The sequence below is a fragment of the Muntiacus reevesi genome, chromosome 2 (genome assembly GCF_963930625.1).
Source record: "Muntiacus reevesi chromosome 2, mMunRee1.1, whole genome shotgun sequence".
Taxonomy (NCBI): Eukaryota; Metazoa; Chordata; class Mammalia; order Artiodactyla; family Cervidae; genus Muntiacus; species Muntiacus reevesi.
Window position 1 is genome coordinate 232191533 of NC_089250.1, and position 21931 is coordinate 232213463.

Below are 21931 nucleotides of genomic sequence, written 5' to 3' on the forward strand. Positions count from 1 at the left end.
TTGCAGGTGTATGCATTGGATACATATGTATGTATGAGTGTGTGCTCATTTGTACATGTGTGTGCACGTGTGCCCACAGGCACACACTCGTGTACACGCATGTGTGCAGGGCAAGTGCTGCAGGACGCAGTGCTGGAGAGCAGAGCGGGCACTTGGCAGGTATCAGACAGGCGTGTCACAACTGAGGGAAGGCTGACTTTGAACTCAGCGTGGGCCGCCCGAGAATTGCTAGAGGGAGCTGGCTGTGAGCTGCAGCAGCCTGGGGCAGGGCCGCCGTGCTGGGGCTCACTCCCGCCAGCCTTGGGAGGGCAGGCACCGCCCCTCTCTGGGGGCGCTGAGTCTGTCCTCCTGCAGAAGGAAACGTGGGCCAAGGCAAGACATGGAACCGGATGGTATGGGGGTGTCTTCGCTTGTTTTCGTAGGACTTGTGGATCTAAAATGCTGTTTGTGGATTCTCTTTCCCCAAACGGCTGTCCTCTCTGGACCTCTCTGTCTGGTGTTCAGCCAGCCCTTGCATGTGGGCGGCTGGTGATGGAGCTCCCCGATTCCCTGCTCCCAGTCCCTGCGGTTGGACACCTCGGGTTGTGGGAGCCACGGTGATGACATCATTGCTGTATTAGTCATTCCAGCAAAGACAATAGCCGCTACCACCGTTAATTGGGCTTTTCTCTGAGCCAAGCAGCTTACGTACTTGTTTCCCGTTCTCTCCGAGCAGACCCTGAGACAGGACTTGGGAGGTGATCCCAGGGAGCAGGGAAGGAGGGGTGCCCGTCACTGGGGGTGGCGGGGGTTGGTTGATGAGCAGGTCTCAGGAAGCAGGGCTCTGTCCACTGGGGCTCCCCAGAGAGCCACGCTAAAAGTGCTCAGATATGTCCCCCGGTTTGGCCCCTTTTTTACTCTGGTTCCCGGGGATCTTCAGTCCCTGACTCCTCAGACAGGGAAGCAGGACGCTTAAGGCGGGAGGTGGGAAGCGGCCCACCACAATTACAGGGGAACATGGAGGGGGCGCAGGGGACATGGGCTGGGGCAGTTATGCTCCCAACAACCTTCTGAGGTCTACGCCATCATCTTCCGTAGTCTGTATGAGGGGAAACTGAGGTACCAAGAAGAGAAAGGCCATGTCCAAGGTCACGCCACTGCAGAGGCCCAGGCGCAGACTGGCACCTGGGGCTGAGCCTTCGGCTCTTAACACTCCTCCCGTCCTGCCTTCCAGGTTAGCCCATGGCTAAGTTACCCCATCTGTCTTCCAGTAGCTTCTACCCCCGGCTCCAGGTTCACTCTTCCTGAGGCCACACGCCTCCTCCCAGAGCCCTGGTTTGTGTTTCCTCAGCCTGTGAAGACCCGAGAGTGTCTGGTACCCGGCAGGCCCCCATCCCCGGGCCCAAGCTCCCCGGCCCGGCTTGGCCTCTCTCCCAGGCCTGGCATGTCTTGGTCATCACAGTCTCCTTCACACAGGGTCTGGGGAGGGCAGCGGGCAGGCCGGGGCCCCGTGACCCAGCCCCCGGCTATCCCAGCCGCCGAGTGACCGGCCACACGTGCCTGTTGTGTGTTCGCATCCAGGAGTTGCAGTGTGACGTGTCTGTGGAGGAGGACAGCCGGCAGGAGTGGACCTTCACCCTGTATGACTTTGACAACAACGGCAAGGTCACCCGGGAGGTGAGTGTGCCTGCCTGGCGTCCCGCCTGGCCGCACCCCCGGCGCAGGACTCTTCATCATGCGCCCGCCCCCGCTGCCTCTTCCCCTTCTCCTCAGGGCAGGTGGGGAGGGCAGGAGTGAGGCCCCTGGGAGCTTCATGGAAACCGGTGAGAAGGAAGAGATGACAGAGAGGACGGGCCACCAGGCTGCTCTGGTGCGAGCAGCGTTCGGACTGGGGAGGGGCAAGAGGCAGGCGCGGGGCCCCAGACCTCCCTGGAGGGGGACCCGGTCCCCAGCAGAGTCCTGTCCTGCCTCCTTCTCTCTCTGGTCCCGGAGCTCCGAGATCGCCCCAGGCCACTTCCCACCTCGGCCAGTCTGCCCAGGAGCTGGGGTGGGCTGGGCACCCAGTGCCTCTCTCCACTGATGCAGGAATGAGCAGCCCAGCCCCCAGGGTACTGCCAGTGGCTCTGTTACAAGCCTGTCCACCCCCACTTCACCCCCCCACCTCGCTGCAGGCCCTTATCTCTCTCTCCCCTCAAACCTCTCCCACATCTCTTTCCTCCCTGGGCCCCTCTCACCCTTCCTCTATACCTGGGTCTGTGCATGGCGCACCTACGGTGGGCATCTCCTGTGCATTGGGTGCGCTTTGGGGAAACAGCACAGATGCAATTCCTAGCCATGTAGCTCTCACAGTCCGCTGAGAGAAGCAGAGCCTGAACCGGGGCATCGTAAGCTGTGATTTGTTCAGTGACAGAGATAAACGGAGGGGTGTGAACAAGAAGGGCTTCCCAGGTGGCGCTAGTGGTAAAGAACCTGCCTGCCAATGCAGGCAGAGACACGGATTTGATCCCTGAGTCGGGAAGATCCCCTGGAGGAGGGCACGGCAACCCCAGTATTCTTGCCTGGAGAATCCCATGGACAGAGGAGCCTGGCAGGCTACAGTCCATAGGGCTGCAAAGAGCTGGATAAAACTGAAGCGACGTAGCACATGCACATGACTGAGATGGGCTGGAGGGACCAGAGAAGCCTCCTGGAGGAGGTGACATGGGCGCTGAGCCCTGCAGACGCCCAGCTGGGGGAGAGCCCCGGGCTGGGGAGATGAGAGCATCGGGGAGTTTAAGGACCCAGAGGAGACTGGTGCGATGGCTGCTCATCTGGAAAGAGAGGGCTGCAGCCAGGAGCCAGCAGGACGTGTCGTGCGGGGCCTCGGAGGCCGCAGCTGGCAACCTGACTTCGATTCAGGTGTTAAGGGAAGCCAGGGGAGGGCTTGTGTAGGCTGGCGCGTGATCTCGTCTGAGTTACTACTGATGATTGCTGCCTCTCGTTTGCCTGGGCCTTGATGCCCTCCTTTCTGCCTGCTTGTTGCCTTTTCAGTCTGGTCTCTCTCTGACATCCACTCCCTCCCCAGGAGGCCCAGGTGTGTGGCCTGTAACAGAGCCTGGCTAGCTCCACGCCCGCCTCTCGCCCAGCACGTGAGGGCCTCAGGGTGCTCCCAGGGATAATCGAAACTTTGCTATCTTATCTCCCTGTCCTGGTTCAGGGCTCCATATTTCCTTCTCTGTAGATAGTGTAGGAGAAGCTGCCAGAGGAGAGACCCAGGTGAAAAAAGGCCACCTCTTCCTCAGGCTGTGGTTTAGGGGATGTTAGAACAGATTGGAGGAAGAAGCTGTGAGTGAATTTCAATCATTCAGGATTCTTTGGGTGTCAGTGACAGAATCTCAGCACAAACTACTGTAAGTTAAAAAGACAGAGAGAGAGAGAGGCCCATACTGGCTCATGTAACTGAAAATTCAGTCCATGGGCACTGACTTCAGGCATGGCTGGATCCAGAGGCTCAGTGACTTCAAGACTAGCTGTTCTTCACGGTTCTCTCCTCTGTTCTTTCATTATCAATGGTTTCTCCCGTTGGCAAGATAATGACAGATAGTTTCAGTCTATACCCCATCCCGTTTGCAGCTCTCCCAAATTCAGAATGTCACGTGGAGCTCCACAACTGAATGTGACCAGCTTTGCTTGAGTGACATGACTGGTCCAGAACCATTTTGGCCATAAGTTTGTGATGCTTTTAATGGCTGATTCTGAGTCCATGTGCTCATTCTGGAGTCAAGGGAAGGTTGACACGTGAGTCACATAGAATGAAAAATGGAATGGATTTGGATCACGAAATAAAATCAAGGGTCTGTTATTAGGAGAAGGGAATGGATTCTGAGCAGGCAAAGCCCCCAGAGAGACCTGAGTATTTGGGAAGCAGCAGAGACCATTCCCGGTTTGGGACCCCAGGGAGATGGGGGATGATTTAGGTGAGACCACACCCCCCCACACCCACACCAAGTGCCCTCCAGCTGTCATGCTGTCTGTGTGGGGTCATTGGTTTTTCAGATTGGGAAGCCCCTGTTCCTCCCTCTGCACCCCCCGCCCGCCCCGGGCCAGGCTGTTTGGGAATGGAGTTATCTTTATAGGAGAACGCATCCCAGGCTTGAAGCCTGGGTAAACAGAACTGCATGGAGGTGGCGATTCAAGGGGAGGCCAGACTGGGCTTCTCAGGGGTGTAGTGACCTCTCCCCTCTCCTAACACGTGTGGTGGCCCCTGGTAGCCACCCTCTTCCTTTCTGGCTCAGAAGAGACTGAGGGAGTCTCAGGACCTCACCATAAAAGGGTTTGCCCCCAACCTCGGAGGCCTCACGAAACCTTGCAGGCAGACACTGCTTTCTCATTTTTCATTCTGCTTTCCCTCACCCCCTGCGAACATGAGGAATAGCAAGGGTGTGAAGATTTCTAAGGAGGGTGCCCAAGCTCAGTTTCGGGGAGGGCCTTCACTGGTGTCTGTCTCCTGCCAAGCAGCAAGGAGGTTGGCTCCCAGTCCAGGGAGGACCCAGCCTGGTGTTTCCCCTGATCTATTTTTAGCCCCAAAGCCACTCCTCAAATCTGGCTATAAATACAGCTCCCCTGCACTCTCTCTGGCCGTCAGCATGCACGTCCCTGTGTGCTGGGGCATTCAGGCTCCCACCTCACTGCAACCACAGTCTCCAGCTGGCATCTGGGCCAGCTTCCCAACTCAGAAGAAAGTACCTGTTCATCGTTCAGGTGTTCATTTATACAGTAGTCACAGGCACCTACTCTTCTGTGCTGGACTCTCTGTAATCAGCAGGGCGGATTTTCCAGCTGGGACTGCCAAAGCACACTTGTTCTGCACCTTGGAATCATCTGGGACCCTCGGGTTGGCATCCCAGGGCCCCAGGCCTGGTATGTGATGCTTTAGGCAATGCTGTTGATGGACCTCACTTTCCTCATCTGTAAAATAGAGATAATGATGCCACCTTCATGGGCTTCCTAAGATGATGAGAGAGAGTGGGCAGTTGTGGTGGTGCAGAGCAGCTCAAGGGAAAGAGAAGAAGAAACAGGGGGTCCTCTGTGGGCCTTGCTAGAATTGCTGGGATCCCCAGTGAGCCAGCAAGTGAGAGGCTAGAGCCCAGCTCTCAAACTGGCAGTCCCCAACAACCCCAATCTAGCCCCCAGGTGTTCTAGCCCAGCACAGGTAACAAAAGCAAAAATAGATGAATTGGATCACATCAAAATTAAACACTTCTGTGCATCAAAGGACACAATCAGCAGAATGAAAGGCAACCTACAGAATAGGGGAAAATATCCGCAAATCAAGTGTCCAAGAAGGAATTAATATCCAGAATATATAAAGACCTCCTACAATGCAACAACAAGTAACTTAATTAAAAAATGGGCAGAGACTAACTAAACATTTCTCCAAACAAGATATACAAATAGCTGATAAGTGTATGAAAAGATATTCAACATCACTAATCATGAGGGAAATACAAGTCAAAACCACAATGAGATATTACCTCACAGTCAGAATGACTGTTATCAAATGGACAAAAAATAACAAGTGTTGGTGAGAATGTGGAGAAAAGGGAACCCCTGTGCGCTATCGGTGGGATTATAAATTGGTTCAGCACTATGGAAAATAGTATGGAGTTTTCTCAAAAGAATTAAACATAGAATCACCATATAACCCAGAAATTGCACTTTTGGGTATATACCCCAAAGACGTGAAAGCAAATTCTCTAAGAGATACCTGCACTTATCCACGTTCATGGCAGCATTATTCACAATAGCTAAAAGGTGGGCACAAACTCCCGTGTCCATTGATGAATGAATGGATAGGCAAAACGTGACATATCCATACAACAGAATATTATTCAGCCTTAAAAAGGAAGGAAATTCTGACCCATGCTACAACGTGGATGAACCTCTAGGACATTATGCTAAGTAAAAGAAGCCAATCACCGAAAGACAAATACTCCATGAGTCCACGTGTTTGAGGTATCTAGAGTAGTCAAATTCATAGAGACAGAAATAAAATGGGGGTTGCCAGGGGCTGGGGGCAGAGCAAAACTGAGTTGAAAAAAAAATTAGTTGCCAGTATCAAAGATTGTGAAAACGTAACAGGAGATTCTGGATTTCTGGCTTCTCTGGAATGACCCTCAGCCAGCATTGTCACCTTACAAGCAGCTGAGTTGGGTGGTTGCCACCTCCTGTGGGTGGGGACAGTGCTCAGCTGATCCCACCACCTCTGGTCATCTATCCACCTACTGCAGAGCCACGCAGTGCTTGGTGTAACCTCTGCCTAAAGGCTTATGGCTGAGGGGGCAACAGAGGGCTGAGTCCATCTGTATTCATGAAGAGTCTCTGGGCAGAAGAGTCTGTGAGCCTGGCCTATAGAGGGCAAATACCTTTTCTAGAGGTTTCCAACATCACTTAAAGCATGAAGCCTCTCCTCAGACCAAGGACCTTAGGCAGATGTGGCAGGTGGGACCTACAGAGGGGGACCTGGTCCCACCTCCATCCCCCAACCCAAAGGATTGGAGAGCCCTGTTCTGGTTGAGGGGGTAACTGAGGTCTAGAGAGAAGAGGAGTTTTGGTCAAGTTCTCACAAAGGAGTTTATCGTTAGGGACGCATCCACTTTTCTATTTTTCATTGAGAAGGCGCTTATCAGACAGGAAGCAGATGCTGCTGATGCTCACGCCCACAGTATCTGAGCCCCTCCTCTAAGTTTACCTGTTAAATAGTGCCCAGCAGAAGAGCTTTCCCTGGTGCCTGGGAGATGGCTTAGCATTGGCAGGACATCCCGGAAGCCTGGGGGATGTAGAATTCCTGGGGCAACTCTGCACCCGCGAGGCATGAGCTTTCTGAAGTGGCTTCCATTCAGTGCCTCCGCGGGCCCAGATGCCACTGAGCCCCGCTGCCCACCGCCCTTCCTGTGAGTTCAGGTCATTCACCCGCCTTCTCCCTCAGTCTTGCTTCTGGTCCTGGTGAACCTCTGACACCCTAGTGTTTGCCTGAGGCTGGGCTTTGGGGGAACTGGGGAGGTTTCAGCCTTTCAGACTCCACCACCCCTCCGAGTCCTCTGTTTTAAATGCACGTGGGTCTCTGCTTCCTTCCCTATCCAGGACATCACCAGCCTGCTGCACACCATCTACGAGGTGGTCGATTCCTCCGTCAACCACTCCCCAACGTCGAGCAAGACGCTGCGGGTCAAGCTCACGGTGGCCCCTGATGGGAGCCAGAGCAAGAAGAGCATCGTCCTCAATCACCCCGGTGAGGGCTGGCGGGCCATGCTAGCCACAGGGTCGGTTCACTCCCAGCTCTCAGGGAGGATCAGAGCCCATGTGGGAGGAGTGTGGGGGTTGTGGTGTGGGGAGCCTAGGCTAGGGCTTTTCCTGTGAGCTGCTCTGCAGACAAGTGGGGTTTGAGCAGGTCCTTGAAGGACCAGGGTTTGGATAGGGAAGGAGTTCTAGAGATGGAAGGCCCTGGGTGAGCAAAGCGCTGGAGGTGGGCCTGGGTATGGGGAGAGTGGGCAAGTGCGCGGAGCCTCTAAGGTGGCTAAGGAGTCTGGGAGGAGGTGAGTCTGGGGGAGGAGTTAAGCCCGGCACAAAGCTGCAAGACCCCTCTAGTCCTGGCTCAGAGAACCCTCCCCACAGAGCTATTGTGACGCTGCCGTGGGCCAGTTTTTAAGGACTGTGTGCTAGGCAGCCTGGGAAGGGCCGGGAGGTGGGTGGGCGCAGGAGCAAGCTGCTCACCCGTCTGTTTTTCGGATGGGACTCAGATCTGCAGAGTGCCAGGCCCAGAGCTGAGACCAAGCCTGCCGAGGACCTGCGAAGCTGGGAGAAGAAGCAGCGGGCCCTCCTCAGGTAAGGCGGTCCCAAGCATGGGTTGAGCACCAGCACCAGCTTCTAAGGGATTTCAAGCAGGAGGCTGCAATCTGCAACCTCCTGGGGCAGGAAGTGGGGCGGGGGGTGGGGGGGAGCGCATGTGTGACTTAAGAGGACAGGTTCACAAATCGAGCTCAGTTTTCCAAAATACCTAAATGTAGGTCTGCGTTGCTTCATCCAAAATACCGTGGGTCAAATTTGTTTTGGAATTTGGCATTTGTTGAGTTTTAGAAAGGTGCTCCCACTGTATTTCTGCTTGAGGTCTGAGCAGCAACCCAGGATTTAGCACAGAAGTATTTCTACAGGGACATGTATAAATATTCACGCTAAGTGAGATAAAGACTACCTTCACATCTGTTTAGAGCAAGCTTGGCTGCCCAATGAGTTATGGAAAATCTTTGTTTTCAGGAGTTTTGGATTTCAGAAATGTGGATAAAGGATTGTAAGACTGCAATTAGCTTTCACTTGTTGTTTTTCTTTAACTGCAAGGAAGGAAGTAAAAGGAGGGAGGGATGAAAAGAGAGACTGAGTAAAGAAAAGTGCTGAGTTAAACAGTAATACAATGTAACAGTAACATGGGAGGCATGAAGATGCTTCAGTAACTCCTGTGTATGTGGAAAGGAAATGACTGGGATTTGAGAAATAGTAGCACAGGGGGAAGAGAGAAGGTGGGGTCCACGCAGGGACACAGCATGGTGTGAGGCTAGGAATCAGGGGTACCCAGGCTGGCTACAGATGTGGGGGGCTGTCCTAAAGGGAGCAGCGAGGAGGCAAGCTAGCATGGGCAGATCACAGAGACCCTTGAAGGGGAGGGGCAGGGAGCCCAGAATCCTGCAGTGGGGAAAACGTTCCCCCCTCCCCCCCGCACACACCTTACACATACACACTGGGAAGGCCCATGCCGGATTTTGGGCAGGTGATGGAGTTTGCTGACCTCAGCTCCAATGGCTTGGGGGCTTCTGTTCTCCCCACCCCCTGGGAAGCCAGGCAGACATTGGGGACACACGGTTTGAAGCCTGGCTCTGGGCCATCTTTTTGATCAGTTACTCTCTCCTTTGCTTTGGCCCAGGGAGGCCAGGCCGGGGAGGAAAAGGAGGGCCAGAGTACTGAAGTGGTCCCTCCCTCCCCCGCTCCCAAGACCCAGAGCAAAATGCCCAGGAGCTGTGTGGGGCTCTCCCACCGTGAGGCCAGGGCCCACCCTCTCGCTTGCCTTCCCCGAAAGGTTCCAAGGTGACAGCCATCTGGAGCAGTCCGGCTGCCACCACCATTGCGTGGATGAGAACATTGAGAGGAGAAACCACTACTTAGATCTCGCCGGGATAGAAAACTACACGTCCCAGTTTGGGCCTGGTAAGGGGGCGCCTTGACTGGAGCTGGCGGCAGGGGGAGGGCGTGGCCGGGCGGGCAGGTGGGCGGGGCGGAGGTGTTCACTGGCCCCCTGGGCTGCGGGGAGGCGGAGCTTTCACTAGAGTGATTCCAGTCTTTGAGGAGACGATCTTGAAAACTTTTGAAAGATGTAGGAAGTTGAACAAAATCAAATATTATCCAAGGGTTTCTAATTCAGTGAAAACAGTTCAGTGCTGCACGCTGACCCACCCCCACCCAGTCCGCCTCTCCTGCAGTGAGGACCCCGCGCCTGGTTAAGCAAAACACCGCTCTGTCTTTATGAGCCCTTGACATCTTGGCTCTTGCTATGATAAATGAAGACGCAGCCCACTTAATTTCACTCCCCTCAGCGCCCTTCTCCCCCTCCTCCCGTGTTTAATTCCTCTCTGGGTTACCTCTGTAAGCGAAGGAACATGCTCATAGATTTTCTTTGTGCGCCGGTGGCCTTAGACAGTTAACAGTGTCTCCTCTCCTTTCAAACTCTCAGAAGGAGAATTAATTATTTTTAAAGACCCAACAAAGAAACAGTTTTTTTCCCACTTAGCAGATGGCAAAGATCCATCCTAGAAAACTCTCCAAGACAGGGAGGAGCCGGCAGTGGGTGGGGAGGGGGAGCTCTGATAAGGAACAGCTGCCTCTCTCCATCTGGGAGAGCTGGGGGTGCGGGTGATTTCTGGGGCACCCTGCCACACCAGCACACAGTAGGTACTGACTAAACGTCTGTTGCGTTGACTCCTAGGCTCCCCGTCAGTGGCCCAGAAGTCAGAACTGCCCCCTCGCGCCTCCAACCCTACTCGATCACGCTCCCATGAGCCGGAAGCCATCCACGTCCCACACCGCAAGCCCCCGGGCGCGGACCCCGGCTCCTTCCACTTTCTTGACGCCCCCTTCGCCAAGGCCTCGGAGGTCCAGCAGCGGCTCCGGGGCGGCACCCAGGACGGGAGCAAGCACTTTGTGAGGTCCCCCAAGGCCCAGGGCAAGAGCGTGGGTGTGGGCCACGTGGCCAGAGGGGCCCGCAGCAAGCCCCCCGGGGGACCTGCGGTCCCTGCGGTGGCCCCCTCGGCCCACCTGGCCGCCAGCCCGGCCCTCCTCCCCACCCTGGCGCCCCTCGGGCACCGGAAGCACAAGAACCGCGCCAAGGAGAGCCAGCAAGGGTGCCGGGGCCTGCAGGCGCCGCTGGCCGTGGGTGGCACTGTCGTGGGGCGGGACCACCTGAGGGAGCTGCCCGCCGTGGTGGTGTACGAGAGCCAGGCCGGCCAGGCGGTCCAGAGACACGAACATCACCACCACCACGAACACCATCACCATTACCATCACTTCTACCAGACATAGAGACACAGAGCCCCACCCCCCGCCCCGCCCCCACCATATGAAGGACCCCCTCCCCCAGGCCCCCAAGGCATTATTATTCTATTAATTATTGTTATTATGACGATTATTGTTTATTAATAATTATTGTTACTCCACTAATATTCAGCTAGCCTCCATGTAGAAGATATATGGAAACACAGAACTAAACTTTTATTTATATGTTGTGGGGACTGCATAACTTACCCAAGAAGTGACTGTGGGTTTGGGGGTGGCCTGCACTGGCAGAGGCTCCTTGGGGCTCCGGAGCTGCCAGTGTCCACGCGGGGCCACCCCACATCCTTCCCTTCCCCCACCCCCGGAGCCCTCGGCCAGAATCCTGCCCCATTCCAGAACACCCTTACCTGGCCGGGCTTCCAGAGACCCTCGAAATCTCCGAGAAGATAAACAGCTGCTACCTCTTAGTATGATTCTGATTTTATTTTGCCCTTAACTGATTGTAATGTGCTACAAGGGATTTCAGCGGACTGCGCGACCTTCCCGGCTGTTGTGTTTTGATGTCCCAACCTAGAAACCTTAGCTGTCCTTTCTGGAGTTAACCTTTCACACCTTTCCAGTGGGATCATGCCCCCTGCCCTAAACCAGCCCCATCTTTCCTGCCTTGTGCAACGTGAAAATACATTTCTCCTTTTTCTCTCCTCCTCCTCTCTTTAGAAAGATACACACACATATTTAAAGACTGCCCCTGAAACCAGCCTTCTCACTCTGGAAACCTCTTGAGAGGGAACTAACCACATAAACAAGTGTGGTTTTCCAAGATCAGGCAATTGTGTGTTGTCAGTTGTGAATGAAGATGTGGAAACCTCATGTCCTGCCATTGGCAAATATATACATACTTACGTGATTCTCTAACAGAGCTTCCTGTATCTGTAGATAGATGCCATCTGTCCATTTCTATGTATCTTTCTATAAATATACACTCTCAGGTACCTTTTCTGGTGTGCAGAAATTGGTGCTTTGCTTCTCAAGACACATCCAAAGTCCAGAAATGACCCTGTGTCTGCCTCCCTTTGGGGCTGCTGTTCATTAAAGGCCACTTGCTTCTCATCAGGGGTTCCTTTCTCAAGGTTTAGGATCTGTTAGGTTTTGGAGAGGACTGTGGGATTATGGAAGTGTGGAGGGAAATGGGAACAGTGGCCAGAGTTGGGACCCTGAAGCAGTGTCCTCTGTAGAAAAGAATTTTGATCGAGACCTGGGGAGGCCGGGAAAAGGACCCCTCTCAACTAGTGAGGGACCCTGTGAAAACCGGTGACACACACATTTTAAATGGATAATGGAGTGAGTTTAATCTGAAGGAGGGCATGGCAACCCACTCCAGTATTCTTGCCTGGAGAATCCCATGAACAGAGGATCCTGGCAGGCTACAGTCCACAGGGTCACAAAGAGTCAGACACGACTGAAGCGACTGATCATGAGCACATGAGCTTAATAAAGGAAATGTCTACATAGTGTGGGCAAGCCTCTTCAAAGAGTAAAAGACCCTATGCTGGCACTCTGGGTGCCACTCCTACCCCTGGAGTGGAGGGCCTGAGGGTGTGTGGGGGGTCATCGTCAGCAGACAGAGGGGTGGGGGCACCTGAAGGAGCCATGGCCTTTTCTGGAAGGAGGCAGCCAGCCTGTGGGGACCCTCCAGGGAAATGACTTCTGGACCTTTCTCTCCTGTCCTCCTGTGTCCTGCTGAGGCCTGCTCGGCAGAAGCCATCAGGAACCAGAGAGAGCAAGGGAGTTACTGATGGGGGTCACATGGGCATTCTTCCAGGAAAGAGCAGAGTGGAGGGTGAATCTGGAGGGACACAGGAGGAAAAAGTGGCTCCAGCTGCCTGCCTTTCTACTCCAGCAGGGACCCCCCCTTTCCAGAGCCTCTGGTGTTGGTTTACTGGTGTTGGTAAGGAGTAATTTTTGAAGATAGTGTGCAGAGTTGTTGTCACCATATTAATTTTATTACTTACTGGCATACCTGGAACTGGATTAGTATAATTAATCCTTGAGACAACCGTGAGTTTTGAGGCGGCCAGAAACTCAGGGAGCACAGCAGGCTCAGAGAGGTTGAGTAAACTCTCTTGAGAACACACAGCAAGCGGCAGAGGCGGGATTCTAGTCTTTCTCAGGACCCCTTAACCAGTGGATCTGGGTTTCTCATGTTTGGGGCTGTGGGCTGCTGTCAGGCAGGAACCAACTCAAACTGATAGGAATGTAACCAAACCAGGGAAGGCAGGGAGGGAGCTGGCTTTGAGAGGACTGGATATGAATGCAGCTGAGACTCCCTGGTTCTTCTTGCTCCCTTTCTGGATGTATACTTCTACTGACATGCTTTGCCACAGTGTGGGTGCTGTTGGCACTCTGGGCGGCACAACCCGATGGAAAAAGATTTCCCACTAGGACGAGCCCAGGAAGGGATTCTGGTTGGCTGGGTTTGGATCCAGTACCCATCCCTGGACCTATCACTGTGGCCCACCTGGAGTCATATGTCTAACCTGTGGAGGGGGGTGGGGTCTGTGCCAGAAGAAGGAAGAAGAGGGATACTGAGCAGACGGAGCGGATCGCACCCCAGGCCCAGAATTGCTGCAGCCATGGAAACGAGCCAGGCGCTTGGTCCACGCAGGGAGGCTCTCTGTGGCCTGGTGGCCTTAGAGTGTCTCCTCAGCCTCTGAGAGGAGGTCCGTGCCGTCTCCCCCAGCCCCACACCTGTCAGGGTTCTATTATTTCTTGGTACCTGGAATTTACCTAACTTCAAAAAAAAACACAACAGTAATGTGCACATGTAGAATATTCAACCAGTACACAAGAGTGCACATGAAGAAGCACACAGCCCTCTGGCTTCCCGGATCCCAGCTTCCTGGTGCCTTTTGAGTGTGACCTGGTGGTGTAAGCACAGATGTTGGTGCCCCGCTGCCTGGTTCAAATCCCGACTGCCTGCCTTAGCAGTTATGTGTGTTTCTCAAGCCTCAGCTTCCCATTTATGAAGGGGAAATCATAAGAGACCTATCCCACAGATTTATTGTGAGAATTCATCGCTTTAAAACAGCTCCTGGCCCACAGGAACACTATGAAAGTGTCACTGACAGTTTTTATAAAAATAAATGCATTTAAATGAGATATCTCCCCATTTATATTCTGTTTTTTTTAAGACTATCTTTTCAGAGCCATTTTAGATTTACAACAGAATTGAGAGGAAAGTTCTGAGACGTCCTATATACCCCGTCTCTGCTTCATGTATCACCTTCCCCATGGTCAACATCACTCAACAGATGGTACTTGTTTTTTTTTTTTTAACCACAGATGAACATATATTGACATATCATAATCCACAGTTTATGTTGGGGCTCACTCTTGGTGTGCATTCAATGGGTTTGAACAAATGTATAATGATGTGCGAGCTTCCCAAGTGGCGCTAGTGGTAAAGAACTTGCCTGCCAATGCCAGAGACTAAGAGATGCAGGTTCGATTCCTGGGTCGGGAAGATCCCCTGGAGGAGTGCATAGCAACCATTCCAGTTTCCTGCCTAGAGAATTCCATGGACAGAGGAGCCTGATGAGCTACAGTCCAAAGGGGTCGCACAGAGTTGGACACTACTGAAGCAACTTAGCACTCACGCACACACATAACGATGTGTTTCCATCACTATAATATTGTACAGAGTATTTTCACTACCCTTAAAATGCTCCATGCTCTGCTTATTCATCTCTCCCCTACCCTCCCATCTTGCTATTTTAAAAAATATTTCTAACAAACTTTGAAACAGAAAACTGTGTAACAGTAACTGTGAGGCTCACTACCCAGAATTTACAAATGCTGACATTTTGCAATATTTATTTCAGATCTATTTTCAAGAAAGAAAACACTGCAGCTACCACTTAATCCTCTTCCCACCACACCCTTTTATTTTTACCCAAGGAGTAGCATAGTATTCATACTTAGGGCCTTTTCCTCCCTGACCTAATGTATTTGGAGAGCTCCCCACGTCCATCACAGGGTTCTGCCGCCTCCTCCCTAACAGCTGCTCAAAACTTCTCCTGCTCTGAGGCGCTGTCATCCCCGTCAAGGCTTGCCTTGCCCCTCCTGCAGACATGTGAGTCTCATCCTAGGCCATGCCACATTCTGTGCCTGGCTTTTCTGGTGCCCACCAGCTGGAGCGCTGGCACCTGGAGCACCAGTGTGGATCTGCTGAGTTCAAGAGCCTGTGCGATTCAAGGTTGATTGACTGAGCTCTGAAAGAAGTGGTACCCAGTCATGGGCAGCTAAAGGAAGAAGAGAGAGGGAGGAAAGAGAGGGAAGGAGAGACGGGAAGGAAGGAATGAAAGGATGAACGCGCGCTCAACCATGCTCCTTGGGGAGGTTGCGAGTGTTTTCCCACAGGCTGGTGGGGGTGAGTTTTGTCCTGCGGGCAAATCTGACACCCACTACAGAGGAGTTGCTCTAGCTCCCCAGGCCCTGAGCTTTGAGCACCAGACCTTCCCTGGGATCTAGAGACCTGACTTAAGGGTCTGCCACCGCCCGTACACATGCGCAAAGCAGCGGGTGCTCAGTCGCTAGCATGCCCGATTCTGCTGATCTGCCCCTGACAGCAGGGAGGTCTGGCTCAGGCAGCCAACTAAGCTGAGGCTCTAGTCACCCAGGAAGCACGGGGGGTTGGGGAGCCCAGTGTGTATGGGGTGGGGGCGGTGGGCGGGGGCTGGAGGGCCCCTGCGCTTCACACCCAGCAGTGCCAATTACACTTTCTGGCAAAGGAAACAGCCAGGAGCAGTTGCTTTGACTCTCCCCCACCCCCATTCCCATCCCACCTTTTCCTCAGTGTTCAGATGTCAAATCATTACAGGGCCAGAGGGAAGGCAACCTTGGAGGTCGCAGGAGGAGGGGAAGGCTTCCTTCACTAATAACCGGCTTCTGTGAGGCCTGTCAGCACTCTTGGGAATGAAAGGGGACCCCTGAGCTGTGCTCCGTGCCAGCAGGCTGTGGCACCCCACCCTCACCGCCCTCACCTCCTCACAGAAGACAGGAATTCACCAACACATACTAGGGACTGCAGGCCCCAAGAACCCCAAGGCAGTCTTGCACCTTGTCCAATCCAGCCCCAGTACCCACCCTCCCAGCTCCTGCCTTTGCTCCCCCAGGTATGGGACCAGCCCCAATATCACCCCTTCTCCCCATGTGTACATGGCTGTGTTTTGCAGAACCAATACAGGTAGTTCAGACAAACGCTTTATTGACTCCTAAGAGCTGTGTGTTAGCTTACCAGCAGGCTCAGACAGTAAGGAATCTGCTTGCAGTGCAGGAGACCTGGGTTCGATCCCTGGGTCGGGAAGATCCCTTGGAGAAGGGAATGGCAACCCACTCCAGTGTTCTTGCCTAGAGAATTCTATGGACGGAGGATCTTAGCAGGCTACAGTCCTTGGGGTCACAAAGAGTCGGACACGACTGAGCGACTAACACACACAAGCAAGTATTCCATTATTGCATTATATTGTTTCAAAAGCTGGGTATTGACTCCCAAATGCTGTATAAGGGCACCCTTCTCCAACCACTGAAGCTTTATCACTTCTTACCATCATGTCCCTTGTTTGGGGCTCTGATCTTATACTTGGCCCTGTCACCTTCTTGCAAAGCAGCAGACCTTTGAACCTGACCCCTCTCCCATGGGGCTCATGCCCTTGAATGATTCTGATTAATGTATGTCCCTGCCAAGGACTTTGTGCATCCCCACCTTGCTTTAGTGTGAGAAGAGGGAATGGGAGTGAGGTCCATCTCCTAGTAGCAGAAGGTGACCTCAGAGGTGGAGCAAATGGCAGAGGCCTGCCTAGACTCCCCATCTCCCCCCTGACTGCCCCAGGGCTTTCCTCTCCCATTTTCCCTCCATAAAGTAGGAGCATTGTGGTGCATCTAGTTCACGTGCCTGGCGGAGACAAGAGGGTCTCTACCTCGACAGGAGACCCTCCAGACTTGACTTTCACAGGCCTAGACCAGCCTGTGGGTGGGGGCTGGGAACAGGCAGGGATGGAATGCTCACAACCAGAAATTCTCCTCCTATGAGTCCTTCAGAATCACCTGGGGGAGATTTTGAAACTCCGGTGCCCAGACCCCACCTCTGATGGTGTAGTTTCCTTGGCCTGGGTACCAAGGTGTTCCAAGTTCTTGGGTAGACAGGCTGAGAATCCAGGTGACCTCCTTTGAGAGCCATACCTAACTTCAGGGGCCATAAGAATCTCCCAGGGAGTGTGTTAAATGCAGAGACTCAGGCCTACCCCCCGAGACTGTGATTCCGTGGGCCTGGGGCTGGGAGCCGGGATCGGTGCTTTTAACAAGCACCCATCCCAGGACATGATGTGGCAGCTGGGCCCGCAGACTACAGTGTGAGGAGCCCAGGGCCTTGGCACAAGCAGGGTGGAACTCTAGTAGCCAAGCCTTAAGGAGTGTGTGCCCTGAAGTGTAAGGGAGACAGAGCGAGCACCCCACACATCTGCCCCACCCAGAACCTCCGAAAAGCCTCATGATGTTGGAGCGAGTGGCCGTGACCGTGCCAGAGGACACAAATGGAGAATTTAATAACTCTCCCGTGGGTGCGAGTTTAGTTCCTTTCCTATCTGCTTTGCCACTCAGGCCATCAATAACCTACCACCTTCCCCCTCATAAAACTTCAGGCACCAGAGAACTGGATTTGGCGGGAGTCAAGGCATGTGCTCCAATGAGGGTGTGTCCACAGTAACCCCCAGTGTGGGGATCCCGTGTTCCCCTTCCTCCCTTGCTCTTTAGGGAGATGCCCGTGGGCCCTTCCCAGTCTTCCTGCTGGGCTTTGAGGCCCTGGCTCTCTGGAGAGGCACTTGTGCAGGTGGTCAAATCCAGCCTTGGGGACGGGTAGGCTCCATGTGACCATCTAGCTGTGCCACTTTGCCACGCTGCAGACCGGGGCTTGGTTCCCAAGCATACAGGTGCCCTGTTGTACCTTTACTGGCCAGCTTTGGCTTGGTGGATAGAGTTGAGGAGGTGACTGGGTTTAGTAGCCAGACCACAGAATGCAGGTTTGGGGCCTCGGCTCAGATGGGCAGGACAGCCCAGGGTGGAGGCTGTGAATATTGGAGTCAGGCAGACCAAAACTGAGTCCTGGTCCTGCTACTTCCCAGCCGTGCCACCTTGGACAAGTGGCATAGCCTCTCTGTGCCTCAGTTTCCTTCTCTGTGAAAGGGAAAGTGTCGCTTAGTGATGTCCAACTCTGCAAACACATGGGCTGTAGAGCCCATCAGGCTCCTCTGTTGATGGAATTTTCCAGGCAAGAATCCTGGAGTGAGAAGCCATTCCCTCCTCCAGGGGATCTTCCTGACCCGGAGTCAGGTCTTGAACCCAGGTCTCCAGCAATGCAGGCAGATTCTTTACCGATTGAACCACCAGGGAAGCCCTTCTGTAACACGGGGCTAATCAGCGTGCCCAGCTCACTGGGCTGTGTGAGAATCAGATTAAATGACCTGATGGGCCTGAAGCATTCAGCTCAGAGGTGGGCACAGAACAGGCCCTCAGGAAATGGCAGCTCCTTTTCTGAGAATCTGACCCCGTAGGGCTTGTGGGGAAGGAGGTGCAGTCCTGACTGGTGACGGGTGCCCCACTCCCACCCCGGCTGCAGAGCCCCTGGGGGTCAGCAGCAGCCATGCGCCACCTCCCACCTGCCTAGTTAATTTTTCCTTCCACCTTCAGTGAATTCACTCCATTCCCTCCAGATCCAATGTGCAGTGTGACCTTGGGCAAGCCCGGCCCACTGTGGGCCAGCAATCCCAAATGTGCATGAGATTGCCCATATGGCTCTAATAAACTGGCCTGAGAGTGGCAGCTCTGCCCTCCCAAAAGGATGGGGCAGTGGTTGGGACTGGCAACCTGAAAGTCATGCCCAGCAGCTCCTAGCCCCTGGTGAGGAGCGAGGGAGCCTCCTCCTTGGCTGCCCTGCATCTGGGTCTCTCCTTGTCCCTCCAGGAATCTGGTCCAGCCCCTGGGACCAAGCCCTGAGTCCTAGGATTACGAGGCGGCTCAATGGCCATATCAGTCAATTATGGAGCACTCATTGTATGCTCAACCTGCGTTTGCTGACGTCCTTAGAAAAGTCTTATGTGGAAGCCAAGGAGGAAACCAAGTTACATTTCAGCCAAGTGACTTGGCAGGGTCACGGTTAGTGTGTGGCAGGGTTAAACATAGCATGACACCTGTCCATGGGGACAAGCTGTTTGTTATTCAACCCTCCCTTGTCAGGAGCCTGTGGGCATGGACAAAAATTAGCAAAGACCAGCCCTCCCACTCCTCTGCCCTCAGCCCAGCCAAGTCCAGGGAAATGTGAGTGAAAGGAAGGTCTGGGAGGTGGGGCTGCTGGGCTGGCCCGAGCTCTCAGCTGCAGCAGGATGGTACCCATGCTCTCCGGGTGCCCCACCAGTCCCTTCATTCACAGCACTGATCACGTTTATAATTGCAGCTGAGTCTCGTTATTTGTGGCATTTTACTCTCAGTAAAGTCATGGCAAACACTGATTTAGCCAATACTGAACCACTGATCTTGGGGAAATAGTGGGTTTGGTTCCTGTGAGCCTCTGATCACAACATTTCCATCAACTCTGTTTTGTATGTGCTTCTGTTTAAAGACACCAGGTTTATTCTACAATGTTGATTTGTTACCACTGAACTCAGGGCCCACAGCCACCATAACCCATGTCTGAATGAAGCTTGTCTAGCACATATATTTTCTTTTTAAGGTTTTTTGATGTGGATTGTTTTTAAAGTCTTTATTGAATTTGTGACACCATTGCTGTTGCTGTTTACGTTTTGGTTTTTTGGTTGCAAGGCATGTGAGATCTTAGCTCCCTGACTAGAGATCGAACCCGCACCCCCTGCTTTGGAAGGTGAAGTCTTAACCACTGGACCACCTGGGAAGTCCGTAGCACACGTGTTTTCTCCTTAAGGCACTTCACAACCTTCTTGCTCACTGGACCACTAGTCAGCCCTTCAGCCATCACTAACACAAAGCACAAAAATGCAAAAAGTGCAGGCCATGGAAAGAACACGTTTATAATATAAGAGCCGAAACGGAAAGGCAGAGTGTTGCCTTATTTGATGTCAGCTGACAACATGCACATCTAATGGCTCAGATTTTTCACTGCTCCGCGCAAGAGCACGGATGACCATGAAAGCACCGTGGGTATTGATTTTGAGGTTCCAAATAAATTTTAGTGAGCAGGCGAATTCATGAAGAATCTGTGAATAATCAGGATTGACTGTAGAAGCTTGTTTGTGCCTCTGATTATTTGGTTAACATCTGTTTTCACTAAAGTACTATCTTCTTCACCAAAGATTATTTTGTAATCCCAAAGGCCCAGCAAAGATAGGTGCTTGTTAAATATCTGCCGAGTGCCTGAACCATAGCGCGTTCCTGGCCTGCCCACCCGGCCCCACGCCAGACCTTGCATGTGGCCTGTTTTTGGCACTCAACACGTCTCTGTAGATTGGATTCATAAAGACAATCAGCCGGGGGACACCCACTCACAGGGTCCTGCTCAGGCTCCTTGACATACTGATTCTGCCTCCAGGAAGGGGTAGCAGCCTCTGGACAGACTGGAACCCAGGGTTGTGCAGGGGATGTTCTGGGTGCTGGGGCGCAGAGAGGCAGCACCACTGGGCTTGGCCTATGGGCTCCCAGAGCAGACCAGGGACGGGAGTCCTGGGTGACTTTGAGTGGGTCAGTCCCCTGGCCAGATCCTCTTCTGATGGGGTGAGCGCTTGGCCATCTTAACAGAGGTCGCCTGGTTCCATTTCCTCTGGCTCTGTTCTTAAAAAGCAGCATCTGATTGTGATTTGTTCAGAAATTCCTAGCCAGAATACCAGAATATTCTAGTGTGGTCCACATGACCTTTTCCCCTTCCTCCTCCCTCCCTCATTCCTTCTTTCATTGTAGAGAAAGAATCTATCATTTGAGGACCTCGCTGGGTCTTGCTGTGCAGTTTAGTTACTGCAAGTCAGTCTCTGGGGTCAGACCACCCCCTGGTGATAAGGGCGCTGCCAAAATCAAACCTGGTCCGAGCAAAGAGTGACCCAAACCTGGTACTAACTGCTCAGAGAGGTCCTTCTCAGGCCCAGGTGGCCTTTCCCTAGACCACACCTGTCTCAAGTTCATCTCCAGTTTCCTCGATCCATTTATACTCTCAAATACTCACTGGTCAACCTCTGTATGTCAGGAACCATGCTCAGCAGGAAATAAATCAGGCCTCCCTCCCTCCCTTCAGAGAGCTTTCAGTCTGGTAAGGAGGAAGCTGTCACACCAAAATCACATTGTTATTAACTGTGATAACTTCTGGGGAGGCAGGTGAGGGAATAGCAGAGGGGACTGATTGAGAATGGGGCTTGGAGAGGAAGGCCTCTGCAGGAAGCCACACTTAGGTGGGGACTCAAGGAGGAGGAGGAATTAGCCAGGTGAAAGCAAGAGGAAACAGCTTGAGCAAAGGCCCTGAGGTGAGGGAGAGGGCAGGCCATTGGAACTGTCTGAGAAGCTGAGCACAGAGCAGACGGGAGGGGACCGCAGAATGTGACCCTCTGTCCACTTAGTGGAGAAGGAACCGGAAACAGTAACCTAGAGAGGAAGTGCTTGTCGGAGGAGACAAGGGCCTGTTGGATGCAAGTGGCTTATGACATTATCACCTGTGAAAGTGCTAGGGATCCATTTCTTTGTCTACACCTGGGCTTAGCAACACCTTCCCTGATGCTGAACAACATCTTAAATGCAAGAAGGAACAGAAGTTGGAGGGCAAAGACAGAGAGAGACAGAGGTCTCACTTTCCTCTTTCTGGTAATTGCTGAATTGGCGCTCATGAAGGCAGAAAAGGAATGGCTGACTTATGTCCCTCTGCCAGGAGAGGGGAAAGAAGGGAGGCATGATATTGACTTAAACGTGGGGGATTTAAAAGGCCCCTATGTTCCCACTTTGTGCTTTGCTGCTAACAGACAGCCTGGGACCTTTGAAGTCGGTCTGGCCCAGTGGGGAGCGGGCTTCTGTGGAGACTAGATGCTAACAGGGGCGGGGGAAGGGGGCCAGGGGGCGGCCGGAACTCTATTAGGCATGCTCTAGCAAAAAGAAAGGCAAATCCAATGATAATGTACATCTGTTTCAGGGAATTTATAAGCTTTGAACATTTTTTATGGGCAGATAAGTGGGTCCTTTTCTTACCATAACTTAGAACTTCAAAGCTGGGTGTGTGGATAATGCAAATTGCTGAAATATGAGATTTTCCCTACAAAGAGGTTTCCAAAAAAGACGAGGAAGAGAAAAAAAGAGAGAGAGAGAGAGAGAACGAAGGCTA

The 21931-nt window shown here is 53.1% G+C and overlaps 1 protein-coding gene across 1 annotated transcript in view; it reads left to right on the top strand.

Annotated features, from left to right (window-relative positions):
- Positions 1–13674, top strand: part of NKD1 (NKD inhibitor of WNT signaling pathway 1) — an 89635-nt gene extending 75961 nt beyond the window's left edge. The window contains exons 6-10 of the mRNA XM_065920484.1: positions 1561–1656; positions 7102–7249; positions 7758–7842; positions 9086–9213; positions 9989–13674. Coding sequence (XP_065776556.1) covers positions 1561–1656; positions 7102–7249; positions 7758–7842; positions 9086–9213; positions 9989–10581 — 1050 coding nt within the window. The 3' untranslated portion in view covers positions 10582–13674. The remainder of the gene's footprint in view (positions 1–1560; positions 1657–7101; positions 7250–7757; positions 7843–9085; positions 9214–9988) is intronic.
- Positions 13675–21931: the final 8257 nt, after the last annotated feature.